Source organism: Mirounga angustirostris, unplaced genomic scaffold (genome assembly GCF_029215605.1).
Source record: "Mirounga angustirostris isolate CCGP_5_RB_7025 unplaced genomic scaffold, mMirAng1.0.hap1 SCAF_11, whole genome shotgun sequence".
Classification (NCBI taxonomy): Eukaryota; Metazoa; Chordata; class Mammalia; order Carnivora; family Phocidae; genus Mirounga; species Mirounga angustirostris.
In genome coordinates, this window is record NW_026991719.1 from 35,347,116 (window position 1) to 35,369,758 (window position 22,643).

At 44.2% G+C, this 22,643-nt stretch overlaps 1 protein-coding gene and 1 long non-coding RNA gene across 2 annotated transcripts; both read left to right on the forward strand.

Moving 5' to 3' along the window:
- Positions 1 to 517: 517 nt before the first annotated feature.
- ATP6AP2 (ATPase H+ transporting accessory protein 2) lies at positions 518 to 21,564 on the forward strand. The gene is made up of 9 exons (XM_045876360.3): positions 518 to 711; positions 7,040 to 7,170; positions 9,578 to 9,709; positions 14,563 to 14,658; positions 15,051 to 15,188; positions 16,054 to 16,107; positions 17,407 to 17,556; positions 18,345 to 18,464; positions 20,523 to 21,564. The coding sequence occupies exons 1-9, from the start codon at positions 672 to 674 to the stop codon at positions 20,715 to 20,717; spliced, it is 1,056 nt and encodes a 351-aa protein (XP_045732316.1). The 5' UTR covers positions 518 to 671; the 3' UTR covers positions 20,718 to 21,564.
- On the forward strand, positions 748 to 7,033 carry LOC135361918 (uncharacterized). The gene is made up of 3 exons (XR_010406083.1): positions 748 to 1,293; positions 4,253 to 4,639; positions 5,425 to 7,033. It is a non-coding gene; the product is annotated as an uncharacterized LOC135361918 (long non-coding RNA).
- Positions 21,565 to 22,643: the final 1,079 nt, after the last annotated feature.

A 22,643-nucleotide genomic window follows, 5' to 3' on the forward strand; every position in this document is an offset into this window, starting at 1 on the left:
GTATTCATGGTTCATCTGAAATTCAAATTTAACTAGGCGTCTTGTGTTTTATCTGGCACTGCTGCTTGGAGGGCAGGGACTCCCGGAGGCGCCTGGCTTCCACCCAGCAGGTGCTCAGCATCTGTGCAATTGTTAGAACGAATTCCAAACCAGCCCCGCAGCTTCCACAGCTGCACCCGTAGCGGGGCGGAGCCAAGCCACCGGGAAAGACACAGACACCCCAGTGGGAGACCATCACTGGAGATTGGCCAAGGGGTCCGCACCTGGGAGGCAGCCCCACCCCGTGGGTACTCAGGATCCTTCCACAAGCTCCGTCATCCCCCACACCCCGACACCCGGCCCTACGCTCCACCTTGTGACTGGTGGTCACGGGCCGGGGGGCGGAGCTGCCCGGCTCTCCAGTCGCTGCCTACCATTGGCAGAGCCTTCCATCCATCACGTTAGGCTCCGCCCACGAGGCTGACGTTCCCCAGCCTACGTCTCTCCCGTAGGCCGCGACGTAGCTGGCGATTGGTGGAGAAGGCGGCAGCCGTCCCAGCGGAGGCGACGACGGGGCGGTCTCCGGCAGTCGGGACGAGCCGGAGCACGTCACCCCCTACGGCTGCGGTGGTCGCTCGCGTTCCGCCGTCCCGGTCCGTGCCGCCCTTTGCTGTTGCGGCCACCGCGGGACCATGGCAGCGCTCGTGGTGCTCCTGTCCTTGTTGGCGGCGGGTGAGGGCGGGGCGGCCGGGGCGCGCTCGGGGTGGCCGGGAGCCTCGGGGGGTTGGAGGCGGCCGCAGGTGGGCGGCAGCGGGGCGAGTGCCGCAGTGCGGGCAACCGGCGGCGGCCTCGCCCCAGCCGCCTTCCTCTCGGCCTTCTCGTCGGACCGACCTGTGGCGGCAGGCCTGGCGGGCTGCCGGGGCGGGGTCGGGCTGCGTGGGGGCACCTGAGCCGGCCTCCACCCTCCGCCTCTTCCAGGAAGGCGCGGCCGCGGGTTCCGCCGCCGGTCTCTTCCGGCTCCGGAGGCACGGGGGTGCATTTCCCAATTAACTGGGAACCGCAGCCCTGCGCGAGAAAGGGAAGGCAGACTTCTCTGAGCTGCCATCAGATGCTGCGTTTCCTTGCATTTTTCTGGTGTCTTCCTTTCTAGCGGTTGTCATCAGTATTTGGTGACGTCTCCTCCCTTATGTGTTTCAGAATACAAAAGTTGGAGATGGGGTAATTGTTTTTGTAGGATTCTTTCTAAAGGCAAATTCAGCGTACCTCTGAGTAGTTTGTCAAGGTTCTCCATTTTAAGGATTTGGAAACTAAGATGTGAGTCACGTTCTTAGGGTCACATGTTAAGTAAATGGTAGCTTTCAGAGTGGAACCTAGGTTCCCTAGTGTTCAGCAAGTCCGCTAATATTTGGCCTCTTACTGTGTATCATTTAATTTTACAGTAGTCCTTAGAAGAGGACATCATCCTCGATTTACAGGGTGATCAAGCTTAAATAAATTATCCAACAACACGCAGGTAGTAAGCAGCAAAGCTGGAATTGAACCCGGATCAGCTGGCTCCAAAGCATGGGTCTTTCCGTTATGTGTATTGTGGCACAGGTGATGGAATGCGCCTGCGTGGGAATGATGGGGGCCTGGATTGGAGGCTCAGACAGTGGCGAACAAGAGGCCAAGTTGAGAACTTGGAGAAACGGGGCTGTCTGTTTAAAACCTATAGCTTAAAAATGTGTGTGAGGGGTTGGGATGACCTGACCCACTTTTGGAATGGTGGTTTAATTCTGCATGAGTGTATGTAGACCACTGACGTTCTTGAAATCTGCAGGTCTCCTCCATCCCTGGAGGTGTGCTCAGAGTTGTGTGTTGATGGTAATTACACTTATTTTCACATCCCCAAGGTTTTAAGGTTTTGTTCTTTCATTTCTGCTGCTGGCTCCAGAAGGGTCATCCTGATCCATCTAGTAAGTTATTTTGAGGGGTGTTTTTTTTTTATTTTAAATTCAGTGTTTGAAATTTAAAAATCTTCCCTTTGATACTGTGATTTAACTGAATATCTGTTGAAATTCCATCTTTTAATGTTGACTGATACTGTTTTGATTCAGTGAGGTTTAGGGGCTGTTTGTTTTGGTCTGAGGCAAAGTAATTGCTTCTGTACACAGTTTGAACATGCTTTCCTAACTAGAATAGTCTAGTTCATGCAGGCTTGGAATCTGATCTTCTCAGTTTCTAGGGTGCTTGGTCTTGTCACATGAGGTTAAATTACTGTTTTCCATAGTGACTAAGTTTAATTTAGTGGAAAACATCTCTAACCGATTGGACTTCTCTATTTGAGGAAATAAATAAGTCCTTTAAACTGGTGTTAACTAAAGCCGAGAGAGAACTAGAGGAAGGGAACTAGGGTTATGAATACCATGTCATGAGTATTTGAAAAAAATTCAGATGTTTACCCTGGAGAGGAAAGGCCAAGGGCAAACATGTGGAATTTGACAGAGTGTCATGTGGAAGAGGGATTTGATGTGGTGATGTCCCAGAAGTCAAAAGTAGGACCTATTTATTTTTTCCCTTATTGATTCCATCCACCGTTCATGGATCACAGCATAGTACGGTGGGAGTTCCCAAAGGGAGGGATACTTACCCCCTAGCCCAGAATGGGGAGGCGGAGGGAAAATTCCCTGGGGGAAGATGCCTCATGGGCAAATATATGAAAAAGTTTGGGATGGGGGGGAAGTTTAGACAGAATGGCCTGTGTAAGAGCACAGAGATGTGAGAGCAAAAGAGCCAATAGTTCAGTGGGGCTAGAATGTATAAAGGTTAAGTTGGGGAGCTCCCAGAAGTAAGGTTGGTGAGGTTCCTTGGGTGTTATGTTTTGGGTTCTGTCTCAAAAGCTCAGGGCAGCGAGTGAAGGTGGTTAAGCTGATGGGTGAATGAACATACCTGTATTTTGAAAAGGTGCTAGAAAGGCTGGCTCAGAGAGGTGTGACAGGTCGTAAGGTGACCCAGTTCTAACAAGCCTGGAAAGGGACTGGGAGTGTGCACTGGACCTGGAGGGGAAAGGATTTGTGAGATAAGAAGGAAAAAAAAAAAAATGGGCAGAATTCCGTGGTTGATTGGCTGTGGTGCTGAGGAAAGATTTAAAGATGACCAGTGTGAGCCGCTGCCTGAAGGGTGGGGTCATCCTTGGAGATAGAGAACGCAGAAGGAGCATGTGGAAAGATGGTCAGTTCAGTTCGGAACCTGTTGAGTTTGAAGGACCCATGGGACTTAGAAGGAAATGCTTAGCAGGCTGTTGGATATGTAGGTCTAAGGCTCAAGGGAAATCTAGGCTGGCAATAAAAATATGGGAGCCATCAGTGTTTTTGGTGTTTGCAGCCTGAGGAGTAGATAGGCTCAGCCAGGGAGAGGGATATAGGATAGGAAAGCAGTGAGGGTCAAGAATGGAGCCCTCAGATCTCAAAAGTGGAGTATGCTAGGTGATCTCTTGGGATGCCAGAAGAAGGTACTAGAACTTCCATCTATAGCTTTTTTTAATCTTTTTTTTTTTTTTTTTAGTAGTAACGATCAGATATTTTGTAGAATGTCCATCAATTTGGGTTTATCTGATGTTTTCTCATGATTAAATTGGGAAGAATACTACACAAGTATCTCATCCTTTTTTAAAAATTTGTTTTTGTGTGCTTTGAAATATATTATGAAGGTACAGTCTATTCTACAAGTGTGTACTTTATAAATAAATTATCTATATTGGGGCTGTTTTCAAATTTTGTACCCAAAGCGTTGAAATCTAAGAAGTTTGGACCTCTCTGCATTAAAGGATGGAAGGGAAAGAAACGGAAAACTGCCAGAGGGACTGGGGAGAAACAAAAACAAAAACCAGGGGCCCGGGTTTCACCAGGGCTAAGGGCGGAGACTTTTAAGGAGGGAGTTGCCCAGGATCAGGTGCTTTGAGCAGTTAGATAAATTAAGGGCTGAGAATTGTCTTTTGGATTTGGTGAGGCATTTCGGTGGCACGGTAGAGTTGGGAGCGATGGGTTGGGTGGTAATCTGAGATGAAGAAGTAGAGAAGCTAAGGGTCGTTGGCTGCTCTTCCAGGATCCTTCCTCTGAAGGGAAGCCGAGGCTGGTAGGACCAAAGCAGGGGTTTTGTGATCGTCATTTTAGAATGGGAGCACCCAGAGTGTATTTTTAGGAAATGAAAGAGCCATTTGGAAAGGGGAAGTTGGTAGCATGAGGCGTGGCTTCATTCATGAACTCAGCAACTTTTTTTTTTTTTTTTTTTTAAGGATTTTATTCATTTGACAGAGAGAGACACAGCGAGAGAGGGAACACAAGCAGGGGGAGTGGGAGAGGGAGAAGCAGGCTCCCCGCAGATCAGGGAGCCCGATGCGGGGCTCGATCCCAGGACCCTGGGACCATGACCTGAGCCGAAGGCAGACACTTAACTGACTGAGCCACCCAGGCGCCCCTCAGCAACTATTTCTTGAGCGCTCATGTGTCAGGCACTGTTCTCAGCTCCTGGGGATATTGTGTGAACAAGACAAACTGAAATCCCTGCCCTCGTGGAGCTTCTATTCTACAGGGCTAGCTTTTATACAACCGCATAGCCACCTAGCTCCTGATCCTTGTCTTCCCGGAGTAGCAGCGTGTAATAAACACTGAATGACTAATAGGTGAGTGAATGAAGGCCCCTAAGAAGGCTGAATGCGGGGATGCTGTTAGACTGGAGGAGGGACGGCCCTGCCAGCATCTGGAGGGAGAGGAGAGAAGGCCAGGGGCTGGTGCAGATAAATTTGTGGTGGGGAGAGGAAGCAGGCAGTGGGCGGGATTCCTGTGCTCTCTTTCGAAGCTGGAGGTGAGGTTATTTGGTAAGTCTGAGGCAGGGGTGATAAAAGAAGTTGCAAGAAGTCGGGAAGCTCATTTCAGTTGAGTACTGCAGTGGCCTTTCCGGGGGCTTGCAATGTGGGGATGGCGGAGATGGCTGCTGGCCGGCGTCGGGTTTGTAAGTTGAGGCAGCGTCTCCCTTGACTGGTTGTATTGTGGTAGGGAATGGGTGACTTCCTGTCAGGTCTCTAGGGGAAACCTGGCTTAAGCAGCAGTGTCTCAGTCTAGGAGGCCCCAGCAGTAAGGTTTTCTAAAGCCCGAGGCTCCCGCGGGACTGTGGTGCAGGCACCGAAGTGGGCATTCTACCTACGGTGTTGGGGCAGAGTAATTCAGCAGAGCTCTCCTTGCTGGGATTGAGTGACTAGGGCCTTGCTGCAAAACAGGACTATCTCCAGATCCAAATATGGTTCTTTAAATTAGTGTATGGTACTTGGAAAGTGTAGGACTGTTGCTGCCCCATTTTCCTTAGCGTTTGCAATAACCACTACTGTAGTGAACCAAGATGTCTATCAGTTACAGACAGCCTTCCGTTCCGCTAATTTTTTTTTTTTTTTTTTTGCCTGCCTTCGGCTAGAACATTTTGGAAATTCCTGCTCTGGCAGCTGCGCTGAATTGAAACTCATAACTCTTCATGTTGTATCAGCACCATCCTGAGGCCTTTTATTTACTGTCAATACTGCAACACCAAAACATCTATTGTTGCTTCTAACTTTATTCCCATACCCTGTAAGTGGTACTTTCCTTAGGTCAAGAGAATAACAGTGATGCTTTATTAAATAAAGTCTAATTTTCCCATACTGGGTAAGCATGGCCAAGATTTGTTTTGGACTCAGAGCTGATCTTTTCGTAGGAATCTGAAAGTTTCCATAAGTTACTTGTCTTTGTGCGAGCTAGACATCATTGGGTTTACACAAAATGGCTGAAGAGGCCAGATACCTCATCCTTGGAGGGTTTATCAAATAGGCCCTTTATTCTCATCCTTGGTGTGTTAATCTCAGCCTCCCTACCTCTAGACTTGTTGGCTTTATTATTACAGAATACCTGTTCTCAGCCTCTTGATACACCCATTGGATTCTAGGCTACTTGGCTTCTAGAGTCTGCAATATTTATATTCTGACTAGTAACATGCCCGCCCCTTGCCTTTCACAGTCCTCATTTCACTGGGTTTGCTTATGGGATGTAAAGAAAGATCTCCTCTATCCTAAGATTTACTAACTTGCTCAAGTTTTAGAGTGAAATACTAGGAGTTTTATGAATTTGCATTTTGAAGAGAGGGTCGATGGCAGAAATAATTTAGAGATTTCAGGTTTCTTCGTTTTAGTCTGTGCCAGGGGTTTGTTTGCTAGCGATTGATTGATTGATTGATACGATTTTATTTATTTGAGAGAGAAGCAGACTCCCGCTGAGCAGAGAAACTGACACGGGGCTCAATCCCAGGACCCTGAGATAATGACCTGAGCCGAAGGCAGACACTTAACTGACTGAGCCACCCAGGGGCCCCTATTTATTTATTTTTTAAAGTTTTATTTATTTAAGTAATCTCTACACCCAACATGGGGCTCAAAGCCACGACCTCAAGATCAAGAGTTTCATGCTCCTCCGACTGAGCCAGCCAAGTGCCCCTCATTTGCTTTTTAAATTCTGGAGAAATGCCATTGATTTCTAATTCTTGCCGATTTGGCAGATGCCCCTGTTTTTTTTGTTGTTGTTGTTTAAGATTTCATTTATTCATTTGAGACACACAGATGCAGAGAGAGAGAGAGCATGAGCAGGGAGAGAGGCAGAGGGAGAGGAAGAAGCAGACTCCCCCTGAGTCAGGAGCCCAATGTGGGGCTCGATCCCAGGACCCTGGAATCATGACCTGAGCTGAAGGCAGACGCTTAACCATCTGAGCCACCCAGGCGACCCCAAATGCCTCTTGTTTTAAGGGCCACCTGTAGGAAGGCATCTTGATTGTTAGGAGAATCCTGTTTCATCACTGTGCCTCTGTTAGCAGAATGTATGGACTTTGGTTCGTAGAGCAGTACTTTGAAAAAGAATTTGTTGATGTTTGGGATTCAGCATTTTGTCCAATAATATGTAGTATGCTGAGTCAGTGGAGAATGGGGAAACGTTTTATATTTAATAATTTTCTACACGGGTGCAAAAGATTTATGATGTTGATCATTTATTAATCTGTTTTCTTCCAGGTGTTTTGGGGAACGAGTTTAGTATATTAAGATCACCAGCGTCTGTTGTTTTCCGAGATGGAAATTGGCCTATACCAGGAGAGCGAATCCCAGACGTGGCTGCGTTGTCCATGGGCTTCTCTGTTAAAGAAGTAGGTGTATTTTTTTTTTTTTTAAGATTTTATTTATTTGACAGACACAGCGAGAGAGGGAACACAAGCAGGGGGAGAGGGAGAAAACAGGCTTCCTGCCAAGCAGGGAGCCCAATGTGGGGCTTGATCCCAGAACCCTGGGATCATGACCTGAGCCGAAGGCAGGCGCTTAACGACTGAGCCACCCAGGCGCCCCAAGAAGTATGTGTATTTTTAAAAAGATACTGGGAGCTACTTCTGAAAGTATTTTTGATTTTTCTGCTAATGGCCCAAGAAAGCAAGAAGCAGACATAGGTATATTTGGTACAGATTACAAAAGTGAAAAAGCTCATTTGTAGTCGGGGAGATTTGGAGACATGCTACAGTCTTGGCTTATGAAACCAAATCATCATAAATCATTAACCATGTAATCATTCATAGTAGTGCTGTTCTTTGTATATGAGAACGCATCTGTCCTATTAATAGGATGTATAGTTTTACTTTTTTTTTTTTTTTTTTTTTTTCCAGTACACAATGGCTGTATGTCTTAGTTTGGGTTGCTGTTACAAAATACCATAGCCTGGATGGCTTATAAACAACAGAAATTTATTTCTCACAGTTTTGAGGGCGAGAAGTCCAAGATCAGAGTGCCAGCCCGGTCGGATTCTTAGAGAGGGCCCTCTTCCAGTTTGCAGATTGCGGACTTCTTTTCATGTCCTCACATGGTGGGGAGAGGGTAGGAACTCTCTGGGGTCCCCTTTTTTTTTAAGATTTTATTTATTTGGGGGCGCCTGGGTGGCTCAGTCGTTGAGCATCTGCCTTCGGCTCAGGTCGTGATCCCAGGGTCCTGGGATTGAGCCCCGCATCTGGCTCCCTGCTCCGCGGGAGGCCTGCTTCTCCCTCTCCCGCTCCCCCTGCTTGTGTTCCCTCTCTCACTGTCTCTGCCAAATAAATAAAATCCTTTTTTTTTTTTTTAAGATTTTTAAATTTTTATTTATTTGACAGAGACACAGCGAGGGAGGGAACACAAGCAGGGGGAGTAGGAGAGGGAGAAGCAGGCTACCCGCCGAGCAGGGAGCCCGATGTGGGACTCGATCCCAGGACCCTGGGATCACGACCTGAGCTGAAGGCAGACGCTCAACGACTGAGCCACCCAGGCGCCCCTGGGGTCCCTTTTTATAAGGCACTAACCCCACTGTGAGGGCTCTATCCTCATGACTTCATCACCTCCCTAAGGCCCGCCCCTAATAGTGTCACATTGGGGGATAGCTTTCAATGTGAATTTTGGGGGGGGGGGGGGGACACACGTTCAGTCTATTGCAATTTATTATGAATGATAAAACGTGCATGCATCTTGCCTGAGTCTGAGAATATAGTGCAGTCAGCAGCTGTGGGAATGAAGCCATAAGCTGTTGAGTAACTAGCTGCTTCTGTGATGTATTGGAGGGGGTGTAGATCCTGTCAGGACGAGGGGTCTGCAGTGAAAGGCATGGAGAGAGGGGATGCAGTCTGCCGTCTTGCTATCATTAGCTCTTGGCACTTAATAAGTTTTGTGCTTTTGACATGGTCTCTAGATAATCACCAGTCACTCAAAGGAACTTTCCTCCCAGGTCCTGAGTGCCCTTGAAACCAGAAGCAGTGCGAGGGAGCTCCCTCTCTGCGGGGCCTGTGGCTGGAGCCCCTGAGCTCCCTGTGGGAACATGAGTGGTTGCTTACATTTAAGGATGAAATTTGTACCTCCTCCTTCACAGACTTAAATTTGACTACGAGTGGCTGTCACAGTAACCCTGAGAAATAATTATTAGTAAATTAATGTGAGCTACTTTGAGCAGGAATTTTATTTATGACAAGCTTAGTCTAAAGAGAAGACTTCTAACGGCAGTTCTGCTGTGTCCTTACGAAAGACAAAAGCCACGCCGTCCACAAGGGCAGGTGATGGTGAGGAAGAGTTTGTAATCTGAGATTTGAAAAGGACCTACATTTTGTTTCCTTGTCTGCTTTCTTCCACAAAAGGTTTGAGAGGACTTACTAGTAAGACTTTGTTGTTGTAGATCTGTGGAAGTTTAAGAACACAAAGGAGGTCGAAATCCCTGTCCCTGGTTAGGAGTTTGCAACTGCTGCCTTCAATGAAACGTTTGCTCCCCCTGGAAATTAATGAGCTAAAGAAACCAGAAGAATTTCAGAATAAATGGAAGAAAAGAAACAACAAAAATCAAAAGGCAGATTTAAAAAATAATCTTAGTAATAGTATTAAGAATGTAATTTCTGTGAAAATCATTGTTGAAGATCCCTTTAAAATAAATATATAAATGGAATTTTCATTGTTTGTGTCGTCCTGGAACCCCTTGACTCTGCTTAGTACACGTTATTGGGGCAGGGGTTTCTGGAGCGGATAATTAAGCACCATCTCATGCTTTCCGGTGTTTAGGACCTTTCTTGGCCAGGACTTGCGGTGGGTAACCTGTTCCATCGTCCTCGGGCTACCGTTATGGTGATGGTGAAGGGAGTAGACAAACTCGCTCTACCCCCAGGCAGTGTCATTTCGTACCCTTTGGAGAATGTGAGTATTATAAAAAATTAAAGGCATGCATTTTTAATCTTGTCTGCTGTCGTTATGAATTGTGTTCTAAACACCTTTCTCTTGTCTACATTTTCTTGTCCATTATCTTGTCACCTTCCCGTCCAAATTTTACCTGCTACTTGGTGTAAGTAGGAGACTGGAGGCTATTTTGCCGGTTCACTTATGCCTTCACTGGCTTTTCAGGCAGTATGGCTGGCTGAGCTGTCTTGAGAGGCCCTCCGTCCGCTGCCAGCAGGGAAGTCCCCAGAACATCATGTAGCTGAACTTGCGGGCAAGGCAGGGATACACAGAGCTGCCAGATGGGAACAGACAGCTCAAGAGCCACAGCGGTGAGCCGGAGCTCCGTGTTTCTTGCAGAAAGCCAGGGGCTATGAAATGATAGCTTGTTCTCGAAAGGAGGACCAGGAAAACCCCAGCTGCCCCAGGGCTGCCACAGAGCAGCTGGCTTACCTCTCTTGGCGGGGGAACCCAAAGGGTTCCCTAAGAGAAATTGGAATTCCAGGCTCCTGGCGTGCCCAATTCACACGACCCACCCCATTTGGACACCTCCACTGCCCAGGGCTGCTTTGGTTTAAAAAAAAAAAAAAAAAAATCGAAGATGAGTAATTTACAAAGCACTTGCAAGAAAGGAGTGCCGTGACAGAATGCGCAGGTGCAACAAACCGAATCCATCCCCTTAGAACTACAGATAATAGACCAATCTCCAGGAGATGTGAAAATACATACGTTACAATTGTGAAAGGAGTTCAAGGAAGGGATAGAAACTGTGAGGCAGGTAGAAGACCTTTTTGATATGTGGTGCGTTCATTAATACGTCTAAATATTTCATAATTTATCTTGTGATTTCTTTAACCCATGAGTTATTTAGAAGTGTTTAACGTGTGGGTTCTTTTCAAATTTTTAATTTTTCAGCTTCTAATTTCATGGCACTTGAAGACTAGTCTGTATGATGATTTGGGGGGAGTTTTTCAGACTTCTGTGGTCTAGTATAAATTATTTCCAGGCACACACAACATGGTTACAAGAGGCCATGTACTAGGCCACAAGGCAAATCTCAACAAATAATGAAGAATTAGTATCAAATAAACCACCGTCTCTGACCACAATGCAGTTAAATCTGAAAACGATACCTTAAAAATGTACTTGGAAGGGTGGGGAGGATGGAGGGGAAATAGGTGCAGGGTAGGAAGAGGTACGAACTTCCAGTTATAAACGTTACCGCACAGGGAGTACACGCTGTGACGTCGCCTAACTTAGTGACAGATGGAAACATTTATACACATTAGTCCTTTCCTAATGTGTATAAATGTTGGGTCACCGGGTTGTACTCCTGCAAACTAATACAATATTGCATGTCAACTATACTTAGGTAAAAAGTAAAGAAAAATGTATTTGGAAACGGTAAAAACAAAATAGATGACTCCTCAGGTTTAAAGCGCACTGGAAATCTTAAAAGCTATCAAAAAAAGACATTGTCTTTACAAAGGAATGAGAGTAGAAAGCAGATTTCTCATTGCCATTAGGGACTAGAAGAGCAAGAACTGAAAAGGAGGGATTGTCTAGTATAATGCCAGGCCAAGAATACAGTTTACATTGTCATAATAATGAAATGATATGGATCCAATGAAAATCAGGACTCTTGAGAAGGTGAAGACCTAGAAACGGAGTGCCTTATGGGGGGGGCTGTGGTTGGTGACGTGAGAGAGCTAAATCGTCATTTTCTATACTCAGCAGTAAATCTCTAAAATGGAAGAATCAAGATGTGATATAAACATATTTAGAGATGGTGGCAAAAGGAAACAGGTTTTGAAAGTGGGGTCCTTGGGAATGGGAAATGGGGGCAAACTTTTTTCTTTAAACTTATTTTTCATAGAAAGTCTGATAGAACTCTGCATGTCTTTAAACTGTATAATCTTTTTTTTCTATATAACTTTTGAAAAAATTTTTGATCTTAGCATGTGAGCTGGGGAGAAAGGGTAGAGGCTAAGGGAAAGGGGGAGAAGTGGACTCCCCACTGAGTGTGGGACCCTGCACCACCCCCCACGGCTTGTTCTCCAGAACCGGAGATCATGACCTGAGCTGAAATCAAGAGTTGGATGCTTAACTGACTGAGCCACCCAGGTGCCCCATCTCTTGGAAAAAATCAACAGTTGGAATAGATGGACTACCAAATTCATGAGTTGAGAAAATCACAGTGGAAGTTTTGAAATTATTTGGAACTGAATATCAGTGAATGTACCAGATATTTAAAAGTGGTGGGGTGCAGCTAAAGGAAGAAAAGGAAAAAATTGATAGCTTAAATGCACACGTTAGACAGTTTAAAAGACAGGAAATTAATGAGCTAAAAAAACCAGAATTTCAGAATAAATGGAAGAAAGGAAACAACAAAAATCAAAAGGCAGATTTAAAAAATAATCTTAGTAATATTAAAGTAATTTCTGTGAAAATCATTGTTGAGGATCCCTTTAAAATAAATATATAAAAATCCAAAATGCTCTTAAGATTTTAATTTGCATACAGTCCAAAACTCAGCATTTTTTTTTTTTTTTTTTTTTAAAGATTTTATTTGACAGAGACCGCTGGAGAGGGAACACAAGCAGGGGGAGTGGGAGAGGGAGAAGCAGGCTTCCCACTGAGCAGGGAGCCCGACGCGGGGCTCGATCCCAGGACCCCGGGATCACGACCCGAGCCGAAGGCAGACGCTTAATGACTGAGCCACCCAGGCGCCCCACAAAACTCAGCATTTTTAACAGACTAGCCTTATTTTCCATGAGTACAAGCTGTGAAAAGAGCTCATGTTATTGCTTGACGCTGACTGACTGCTAATACTTTTCCTGGCAGTGGGTGGTGAATGAAATACAAGGCTCAGAGGGCAAAATCCACAAAATCTAAAACAAACTGGAATGTCTTAGAATTCCCCTTAATGAAGCTTCTATTTGATTAGCTCCTTTCATTAGAATTTCAAGTCCTATAGATAAATTTGATTCTCTCCAGGACACACACATACCCTTGTACTACAGTGGAAGAAAACAGGAGATCTTAAGCTGTTGAGCTTTTTCCTTTTTGAGCTTCGTGGTCTGTATAATTTTTTCTTTTCCGTCACAGTTTGGCTCTCATCTGACTCAGCAGCTTCTCCAATTTGATTGCTAAGGATATGTTACCTTTAATCTTCAACTTCCTGCCACAGGTGCCATTTCACTAGGTGAAAGGAGGCCAGAGAGTGTCCCCGTGCTCGTGTTCCCTCCGGAGAGGGACAGCCAAGGAGAGGGCACTGTGACGGTGTGCTTTTGCAAGTGGGCCTCTCTTCCCCCTTCTTCGGTTACTCCATAACTTATTTTAAGAGAATTTTGTGAAGAGTTAATACACATCTTTTTTTTTTATTTTTATTTTTTTTAAAGATTTTATTTATTTATTCATAAGAGAGAGAGAGAGGCAGGCTCCCCGCTGAGCAGGGAGCCCGATGCGGGACTGGATCCCAGGACCCTGAGATCATGACCTGAGCCGAAGGCAGATGCTTAACCACCTGAGCCACCCAGGCACCCAATACACATCTTGATTAAGAAGGAATTGGCTTTATTTCACAGTATCATGAACTAGATGAAATCCCAGCATCAAAATTAAATTTATCAAAGATTTATTAATCATATTTATTTCTCCCTGTACCATGTTAGCATTATTTGCTACTTACAAACATTAACCTTTCAATAGTAAAGGTAATTAAGGATGCCTGGGTGGCTCAGTCGGTGAAGTGTCTGCCTTCGGCTCAGGTCATGATCTCAGGGTCCTGGGATCGAGTCCTGCATCGGGCTCCCTGCTCAGTGGGGAGCCTGCTTCTCCCTCTGCCTGCCGCTCCCCCTGCTTGTGCGCCCTCTGACAAATTAAAATCTTTAAAAAAAAAAAAAATCACTAAGAAATCTCCATTAAACACCATTATACTGCTGTTTTACTACAGTAATATTGAGAATAACATAATTTTTTGAGGGGAAGAGTGACCATAACTTATTTTAAAAAATAATGTGGGATAAAGACAAATCTATGCAGATGGAAGTCAGAAGTTTTGGTTACCCTTGGGTGTGGAGAGGATGGAAGCGGGAGCCTTCTAGGGTGCCGATAATGCCGAGCCTTGCTCGGGCTAGGCTTTATGAGTGTATCCATTTGTGAATATTCCTTGAGCTGTTACCCTAAGATTTGTGCAGTCTGCCACAGGTATGTTGCACTTCAATAAAAAATTCAAGAGAAAAGTAGATTTTACTACAATTGGTTATTTCAGTTGATACCATCATGTGGTCCCAAGATAGAGGCTTCAGAATTCTTGTGACATATGCTTTATGCTTTGTCTGAGTCTTCAGTCTATCTGGAGATAAACCCTAAATCCAACATTTTTTAAATTCTGAAATGAAAAATGAGGTCTAGTTCTCTTTCAATGAAATTCAATTCTTCAGATTCTTCAGACCTCCTCTTACAAGTTGATACTTTATTATAGAATATACATTCATTGTGACACAATATTAAAACCAAATGAATTGCTACTTAAAGTACATAAACTACCACCAGAAAATGGTTTGTGCAAGAGTGTCGTGTCCTTCATGTTGGCAAGTTATTTCCCATCTAGGCATATAGGAGATAAGACTCGCGACCTGCTTAGGGGCTGTTTCATCCACGCCCTCCAAAGGGCTGTTTTTGGAAATGATTTGGGTCTTTTGAATTTCCATAAATGATGGGGATTTTTGTTTTTTGGGTTTTTTTCTCTTAAGGTTCTTTTGTTGTTGCTGAGTGGTTTTTCTTACCCCTTGGGTTCCAACAATAATTGAGGTCTTACTCTTATATTTCAGGCAGTTCCTTTTAGTCTTGACAGCGTTGCAAATTCCATTCACTCCTTATTTTCCGAAGAAACTCCTGTAGTTTTGCAGTTGGCTCCCAGTGAGGAGGTAAGTGATAAGTTTTTACTTAATGCTTTAAAAAATAAGCTTTCCTTGGGCGCCTGGGTGGCTCAGTTGGTTAAGCGACTGCCTTCGGCTCAGGTCATGATCCTGGAGTCCCGGGATCGAGTCCCGCATTGGGCTCCCTGCTCGGCAGGGAGTCTGCTTCTCCCTCTGACCCTCCTCCCTCTCATGCTCTCTGTCTCTCATTCTCTCTGTCTCAAATAAATAAATAAATTCTTTAAAAAAAAAAAAAACTTTCCTTAATGAAAATTTAAAACCACTTTTATGAAAAATTGTATATACTCTCCCTATATTATAGTACGTACGTGTATTTCATATGTACTGCGTATATTGGAATTAATCTGCAGGCTGTAACAAAATTTCGGATCTTCTTGCAGAGAGTGTATATGGTGGGGAAGGCGAACTCGGTGTTTGAAGATCTCTCCGTAACGTTACGACAGCTCCGCAATCGCCTGTTCCAGGAAAACTCTGTTCTCAATTCACTTCCCCTCAATTCTCTGAGTAGGAACAATGAAGTAAGAAGTGCCGTCATTGAATGAATACATGAATATCATTACTAATTTTCCAGGTCTTATGCTCCCTGACTTTAGAGCAGACTTGGAATTTCAGGAAATGACAGGTTTTACAGGTTTACTGTGCTGGAGTAGATTCTTTAGTGTAATTTTTAAATGAATCTCATGAACAAATAGACTTTTTTTTGTGTGACTTGAATAAATAGTATTACATTCTCGTGCAGGGGCTGCCACCAGTTAAGGCGGACAGGCCAGGAGTCACACAGACTACTTGGCTGGTGGAGCTGTGTTGGTCTGGTTATGTAGAGGCCATTATTCACTGCCATCTCTGATGCGTTGCCGCCTCTTTCTGGTTCATTCTCAACAGTGTAGTGGAGGGAGGCCCTCTTACTTTTGACTCCTGTCAGCTTCACCACTATCTTCCCCACGTGGCATGCCACCTTTGTGGCGGCCTCTCTTCCTGACCTGTGGATGACCAGAACCGCCATCTTTTCTTCTCTGATGTGGAACATGTTCAAGGAATGTGAGCAGGCTGGGCCACTGGCAGGTCCTCGCTGCAGTGTGTCAGAGACTGGGATGCCCTGAGGGAAAACCACTTGAGAGGTGGGGTGCTTTGTCATACCTTTATCAAAGATCTAGCTGTTGAGTGGTCCTCACTGTGCTGGGAATGACCATCACCTTTTTATTAGGAAGTGTTTTTATATGCATTTTCAATTGAGATGAACCTACCAAATAGAGGACAGCTGTTGCATAAAATCACTTACTGGGCTTAACATTTGTAATATCCTGTCCTGTGCCTTGCTTGATAAATGGCAAATACAGATCTTGGATGCATATTTAAAATAATACTGCTTTTGGCCCTTTGCAGGTTGATCTGCTCTTTCTTTCTGAATTGCAAGTGCTACGTGATATTTCAAGTTTGGTAAGTCGGCTACTCTGGTATTTATTTCATTTATTTTGGTTCCAAAAGACATTTCCCGAGAATCCTGAAATGATAGGGAGACCACTTAAAGTTTGATTATGCCCTAGATTTACATACCATGAAAGCTGAGAAATTAGTGGTGGTGATGGGAATTGTGAACTCCTCTCTTGTTACAGTGAAATTATTTTGCATTTCTGCTTCTAGGAGAGACAGTAAGCGTATGTATGTCCTCAAGGGCACAGGTCTGGGAGTAAGGCCGCCCTCACTGGAGTCCTGACTTGGCTGTTGATTTCTTGAAAGACATTAAGACCTAATTCCTAGATCTTATCTTTGGGTCTAAAATAGAAATAACAGGGCACCTGGGTGGCTCAGTTGGTTAAGCGACTGCCTTTGGCTCGGGTCATGATCCCAGGGTCCTGGGATCGAGCCCCACGTCGGGCTCCCTGCTCCACGGGGAGCCTGCTTCTCCCTCTTCTGCTCCCCCTGCTTGTGTTCCGTCTCTCTCTGTCAGATAAATAAAATCTTAAAAAAAAAAAAAAACCCAACAAACGAAAAAAAAAAGTAGAAATAACAGTTTGGACTAATAATGCTGTCAGTCAGGTCAGGAAGGAAATAAATATACCTGCAGTGTATTTTGTGTGAGTGATTTAAAAAAAAAAAAAAAAAAACAACACTCCTCCTTTGACTAAAATAAGAAAGCTTACCTGTATGCTGTCTTCTGAAGTTGTTGCCCGAAGCTTTCAGCAGGTTGGTTTGGGGGAGTCTAGAGGTGTATTGCTGGGGGCCAGCCAGGTGCTCTAGGAGGACCCGTGGGGAGCTAGCTGCTCTCTGAGCACTGATGGCTCATGCTCTCCTGGGATCGAACTGGTCCAGCTATCTGTTCTTTCATACCCTGGCCCATATCTGAGGGTGTTCTGTTGGTTTGTTTCTTTAAGCTATATGTAGGCCCAGTGTGGGGCTCGAACTCCTGACCCTGATATTAAGGGTCACATGTTCTACCGACTGAGCCAGCCAGGCGCCCCTTATATCTGAGGTTTTTTAAGTAAGGAGTTTGTTGTTGTTGTTTTTTAGGAGCTTTTATTAAATATTCAAGGAGTCTTATAATTGCTCTTAAAAATGAGATTTGTGCTGGGTTTATCAGAAACTCCCGTTTCAACTAGTTCTGTTTGCCACCGTTTTAAACTGTTTGTATCTTGTGGCACGCTGGTATGGCCCTTTCAGCCTAGTTACGTATAAAACTTGAAGTGGCTGCGTCTGACGTTACGCACTTCCTTTTGTTCGTTCCTTCATTCTTCTCAGTTGTCTCGACATAAGCATCTAGCCAAGGATCATTCTCCTGATTTATATTCGCTGGAGCTGGCAGGTTTAGATGAAATTGGGAAACATTATGGGGAAGATTCTGAACAATTCAGAGATGCTTCCAAGATCCTTGTTGATGCTCTGCAAAAGGTAAATTGTCAATGGGGTATGAGAGGTTAGAGTATGACGATTTCACTTTTAGCTTCGTAATGGAAAAATCTGTTTAGTGAAATACTGTTGATTGAAGTCTCCCCTTCTTTGGAGGACCTCTAATTTTTGTGACAAAGGGTGGAGTGGGTCACAGGTGTGCGTTGGGATGTCTCTCATGCTGGCAGACGGCAGGGGAAATGATCAGTAACTCCAGCACTATACTTTTTTCTTTTAATTGTGGTGAAATATACGTAAAATTTACCATTTTAACCATTTTTAAGTGTACAGTTCTGTAGCATTAGGTACATTTACATTGTTGTGCAACTGTCACCACCATCCATTGCCAGAACTTCTTTCCTACCCGAAACTGTCCCCATCAACCCTATGAAATCATGGGAGGAAAACACTGAGCACAATACCATTGAATAGACACGTAATAAGTGCGCGTTTCTCTCTGCCCTTGGAGTTGCTCACCTGCAGCTCTTCAGTGAGTTAAATTTTATAGGTGTTCGTGATTAATCAGAGACCACTTAGGAAAATTTTCATTTCCCTCTTCTACTTCCCTTCCCTCAGTTTACATGCCAACAGCTTATCTCTTAATTCTATTTTGAACATTTGAATATATGTTGAAGATGAACATTCTTCTGAATATTTTGACATAATCAAACCTTTAAGACAGCGTATTTCATTAGCCAGTAGGCGAGTGTATGTTCTCCTAGGTGCACAGCTTTAACATTATTTGAGTAAGTGCATGTCCGCAATTCATAGTAATACCAGTAAGTCTTCAGTTCGCAGATGACATGTACAACCTTTATGGCGGGAATGCAGTGGTGGAGTTAGTGACCGTGCGGTCATTTGACACATCTCTCATCAGGAAGACAAGGACTATTCTTGAGGCAAAACAAGAGGTGAGTACGGTTTTAGACCCTGCTTTAAAACTGTAAAATTAAAAAAAACCACTAAATCCTCGATCACCTGTGGGCGACATGGACGAGCGGTCGGTCAATCTGGGACACAATTTCAGTGAAAACTGAGATTGCTTACCCATGTAGGCATGTGTGTTTTGCCAGTGATGCTCATTCTGCTTGTGATCAGATGATACAAGAATTTGAGTGAGATCATTCAAATACTGCTCTTACAAGCAGACCTCAGAAGTTAATGTGAGGGAGTAGGATGTAGGATTCAGCACCTGGAGTCTGCTTTTCCTGAAGGTATGTTGTCTGTGTGGCCCAGTCCCTCATTTTCCAGGATCTGCTGTTTATACTCCTGAGAATTTGATTTACAAGTTTTTGGCCTGGATCTTGCTTTGATTTTAAGCATTTAGAGGGTCCTATAGTTGTGGCCAAGAACCTTAGTTATAGTTGCTACCCAGTCATTTATAGACACTGCCCTTTGGACCCATTTATTGATCTCAGTGTGGGACAGAGGTGGAAGGCCTGCCCGAGATAATCTAGACATGGCTGGTTTGAGATGGTTTCATTGTAATGGGAGTGGGAGGACCTGTATTTAAGACCACATGGCAGGCTAGACAATCCCCCAAATTTTCCCACTACAGAGCATCTAGAAATACTGATAAAATATAAACAGCTTTTGAGTGCATAGTTTAGCTTTCAAGACAGAAATTCCTAAGGAGCAAGTAAAGAGGAACTCGAACTGAGTTAACATTTTACATATGTAATCTGAAAATTACAGTGTCGTATTGGTTCATTCTAATAGACTAAAGCACTGGGAGACGGGAGGCTGGTGCCCCGCATCCTCGGGAATACCGTCCTGCCTCTCGGCTCTGGATGGGCTCCCCATTCCCCCAGGCAACGAGGCGTTCAGCTTGAGGGTCTTAGTAGGGGGAATGGGAATGTTCTACAGCTAGACTATGCAGCTCTGGGAATATACTAACGTGCGGGGAGTGGTGTGCAGGGAGAAAGAACCCACTTACACCCCGAAAGAAAGAGGTCTTCAAGGGGGAAGTCCTTTCGCGTTTGCCTCCTAAGCTCCCTGCACGTGGGAATGCCCACCCTCTCCCCCACTGAAATCCCTCTTCAGTCTGAGGGAGAGTGAGTTGAAGGAAACATCCGAGTGCCTACAACATGCCAGGTGCTGGGGCTACATCGTCTTCTGTGTCCTTTTAGGACAAACCTGATCCTGTCACTCGCTTCCTGCTTGAAACCTGTCCACGGCTTCTCCTTGCCCGTAGGCTCAAGGCCAGGTTGCCCGTAGCTTCCTTTCCTCCTCGCTTTGTTTGAGAAGAAGACAGCGCCTTTGCCTGGGCCTAGAATAGACTCCACCTGCACCAAGGCCTGGCAGGATGAAGATGGGGTTGAATGAACGGTTTTCCTAAGTAGAGCACACATAAGTGTATAACGTGGGGAAGGGAGCACAGTCCTTGTTCCTCTGAGCCCCCGGTCTTATCCCTGTGCCCTCCCCATCCGCAGGGAACTGCTGTCCCGATTCGTTAGTCATGCCCTTGATTTCTTTACAGCTTGACCGCAGAATGGATTCATCCTTAAACACTGGTGTTTGGTTTTGCCTGCACTGGAATTGTATGTGAATGGAATGCATTTTTCTGTGTTGTTTGCTGCCCAGTCTTGTTTCAGAGGCACACAGGCCGTAGGTCCATCCTCACTGCCAGGGCTCCCATTGTGTGGACGTGCCACATTGTCCGTGCTGTTAACGCAGGTCGCTGTGCGTGGCTCTGGGTACACACACACACACACAAGGTTTCCCTGGGGTGTGGACTCGCTGGATCTTTGACCATACTGGTGTTGCCACATTTTCTCAAGCAGTTGGACTGGTTTATACTTCCAATGACCGTGTGCTTCCCCTTTTCCTGGAAGGCTCCCCTTCTTGGCTCCTCCTAGGAGAAGCATGTCTTAATGCCACCTAGGAATAAATGTTTGATAAACGAATTAGAGCTACCAAATGGGGATAATTTCTGATCTTAAAATTCTTCCCTCTTTTCTTCCTTGTAGAAGAACCCATCAAGCCCCTATAACCTCGCATATAAGTATAACCTTGAGTATCCAGTGGTTTTCAACATGGTACTTTGGATAATGATCGCCTTGTCCTTGGCCGTGATTATCACCTCTTACAATATCTGGAACATGGATCCTGGATATGACAGCATTATTTACAGGATGACAAACCAGAAGATTCGAATGGATTGAACTCTCCTCATGCCAAACTTAGAAAAGGGGTTTAGAAATTGGCTGTTTTGTTAAATCTTTTAGTGTAGTTTAAAAGTAGATGGTATACTTTAAATTTATAAAAAAAAAAAAAAAAATTTTGTTCTCCGTGTGCCTGTGATGTTCTTTTAGAGTGAATTATAGTATTGATGTGAATTGATTTGTGTGCTGTAGATTCCATTTACTATAATTTCATTCCATTTAACATTTGGAAATGTGCACTGAAATAAATGTAAAACATTTAGAATAACTTGTGTTATTTATGTTGGGGAAAATGCATTGAATTTATTAGACAAACTTAGGAGTGCTTAACTTCCTTACACAGGACAGGTGAAAATGACATTTGGGCTGTTCTATACCAGGAACCGTTTGTAAATGTCTTAATTTGATGTAAATCTCTCTGAAACAGAAGGTATTTAACTTCAAATAGCCCAAAGTGGGCTATTTGGGAGTACTTACACAGTGACTGAGATTGAGAACTGCATCTGACTGACAGAGGGTGGCTGTTTTTTAACCTCTTCTGAAAGTTTGGTGATCCAGATCACCAGGTGGATATTAAAAATACTACATTGATCTAAAAAGAAACTAGCTTTGTGGAGTTAATAGATATCTGTAATTACACACCCAAAAACCACTTTTGGGGGGGGGACATCTTGGGGCTTGACTATTTTATAGTCAACTTTCCTCCCTGTGTAAGTTACTATTAATGGTTTGTGGTACAACGTCATTCTCTATAATATTAAGTGGAAGTAGATGCTCCCTACTTTTCATGTGGAAGTGGACCAATGTCTTTATTATAAAGTGACAAATAAAGTTAATACTGATTCCACATTTGTGTCATTTCAATACTAAATCTATTTTATATTGTAAAATCCTAACTAAACAGGGTTCTATTTAATCAGAATTGGCTGTTACACAAACGGTTTCGTGCTTTTTTTTTTTTTACATTTGTTTATTCTCACTGCCTCCTGAGATTCAGTATCAAGACAAGGAAGACATTTTAATTACCATTCTTGTTATTGAATTTATACAGAATATGTGGTTAATTCACACTAGACTTTAGGTAGGAAAAGCTTAAATTTCCCTATAGTATTTAAAAGATGAGTAAGTAATTGGTCAAAATAAGGACTATCTAAGGGAAAGTCTTAAAGGTTATAATTTTAAAGACTTATTAGAATTTTAAATTTCATGATTATGTAGCAAAATCAGTCTGAGAGTTGTGCTGCCCTGCCCCTGGGAACCCTGCTTGGGTTTAGTATGAGCCGTTTCTGTGCCTCTTCTTTAGAAAGATCATCAAATCCTTTCTAAAGAACACTGAGGTTGGCAGGTCTGAGAAGATGCAGTCAGCTAGTTGTGTCTTCTACCACTTAATGCAAGATACCTTCCAGCTGGTCGTCACCTTCACCGGGAGGAGAGACCACAGACGCTGTTCCAAAATCACTTACGTGTTCTCCACTGCTACTCCCTGGCAAGTTTATGGGGGGCAGGGGGTTTTCAGCTGCCTGGCCCCAAAACACTAACCCCTCACAGAACGCAACAGGGCCTCTATTTGGGAAGCCAGGAATCCATAAGGCTGCAGAGTAGTTAAAAATCCATGTTTCTTTCACAAGTTTCTTACATAAACATTGCCACAGAAGACTGTGATTACATATGAAGTGAACTAATGTCTGTAACTTAAAACTGATGAGACCATGTTCTAGGGAAGAAAAGAATCGCAAGACAGCACTAGTCCTTGTAGGGTAAATGGCACCAGCACCCTTGGGTTAGGCAGAAAGCAATTCATTAAACGTTCTGCCAAGATGATGATACCTGTTGCTGATGATTTGCTCTTAAGTCTAATCTGTTCAGGAACATAAATCACAGTGTCGGGATCTGTGTGAGAGGCAGGAAAGCTAGACTCATGACAGA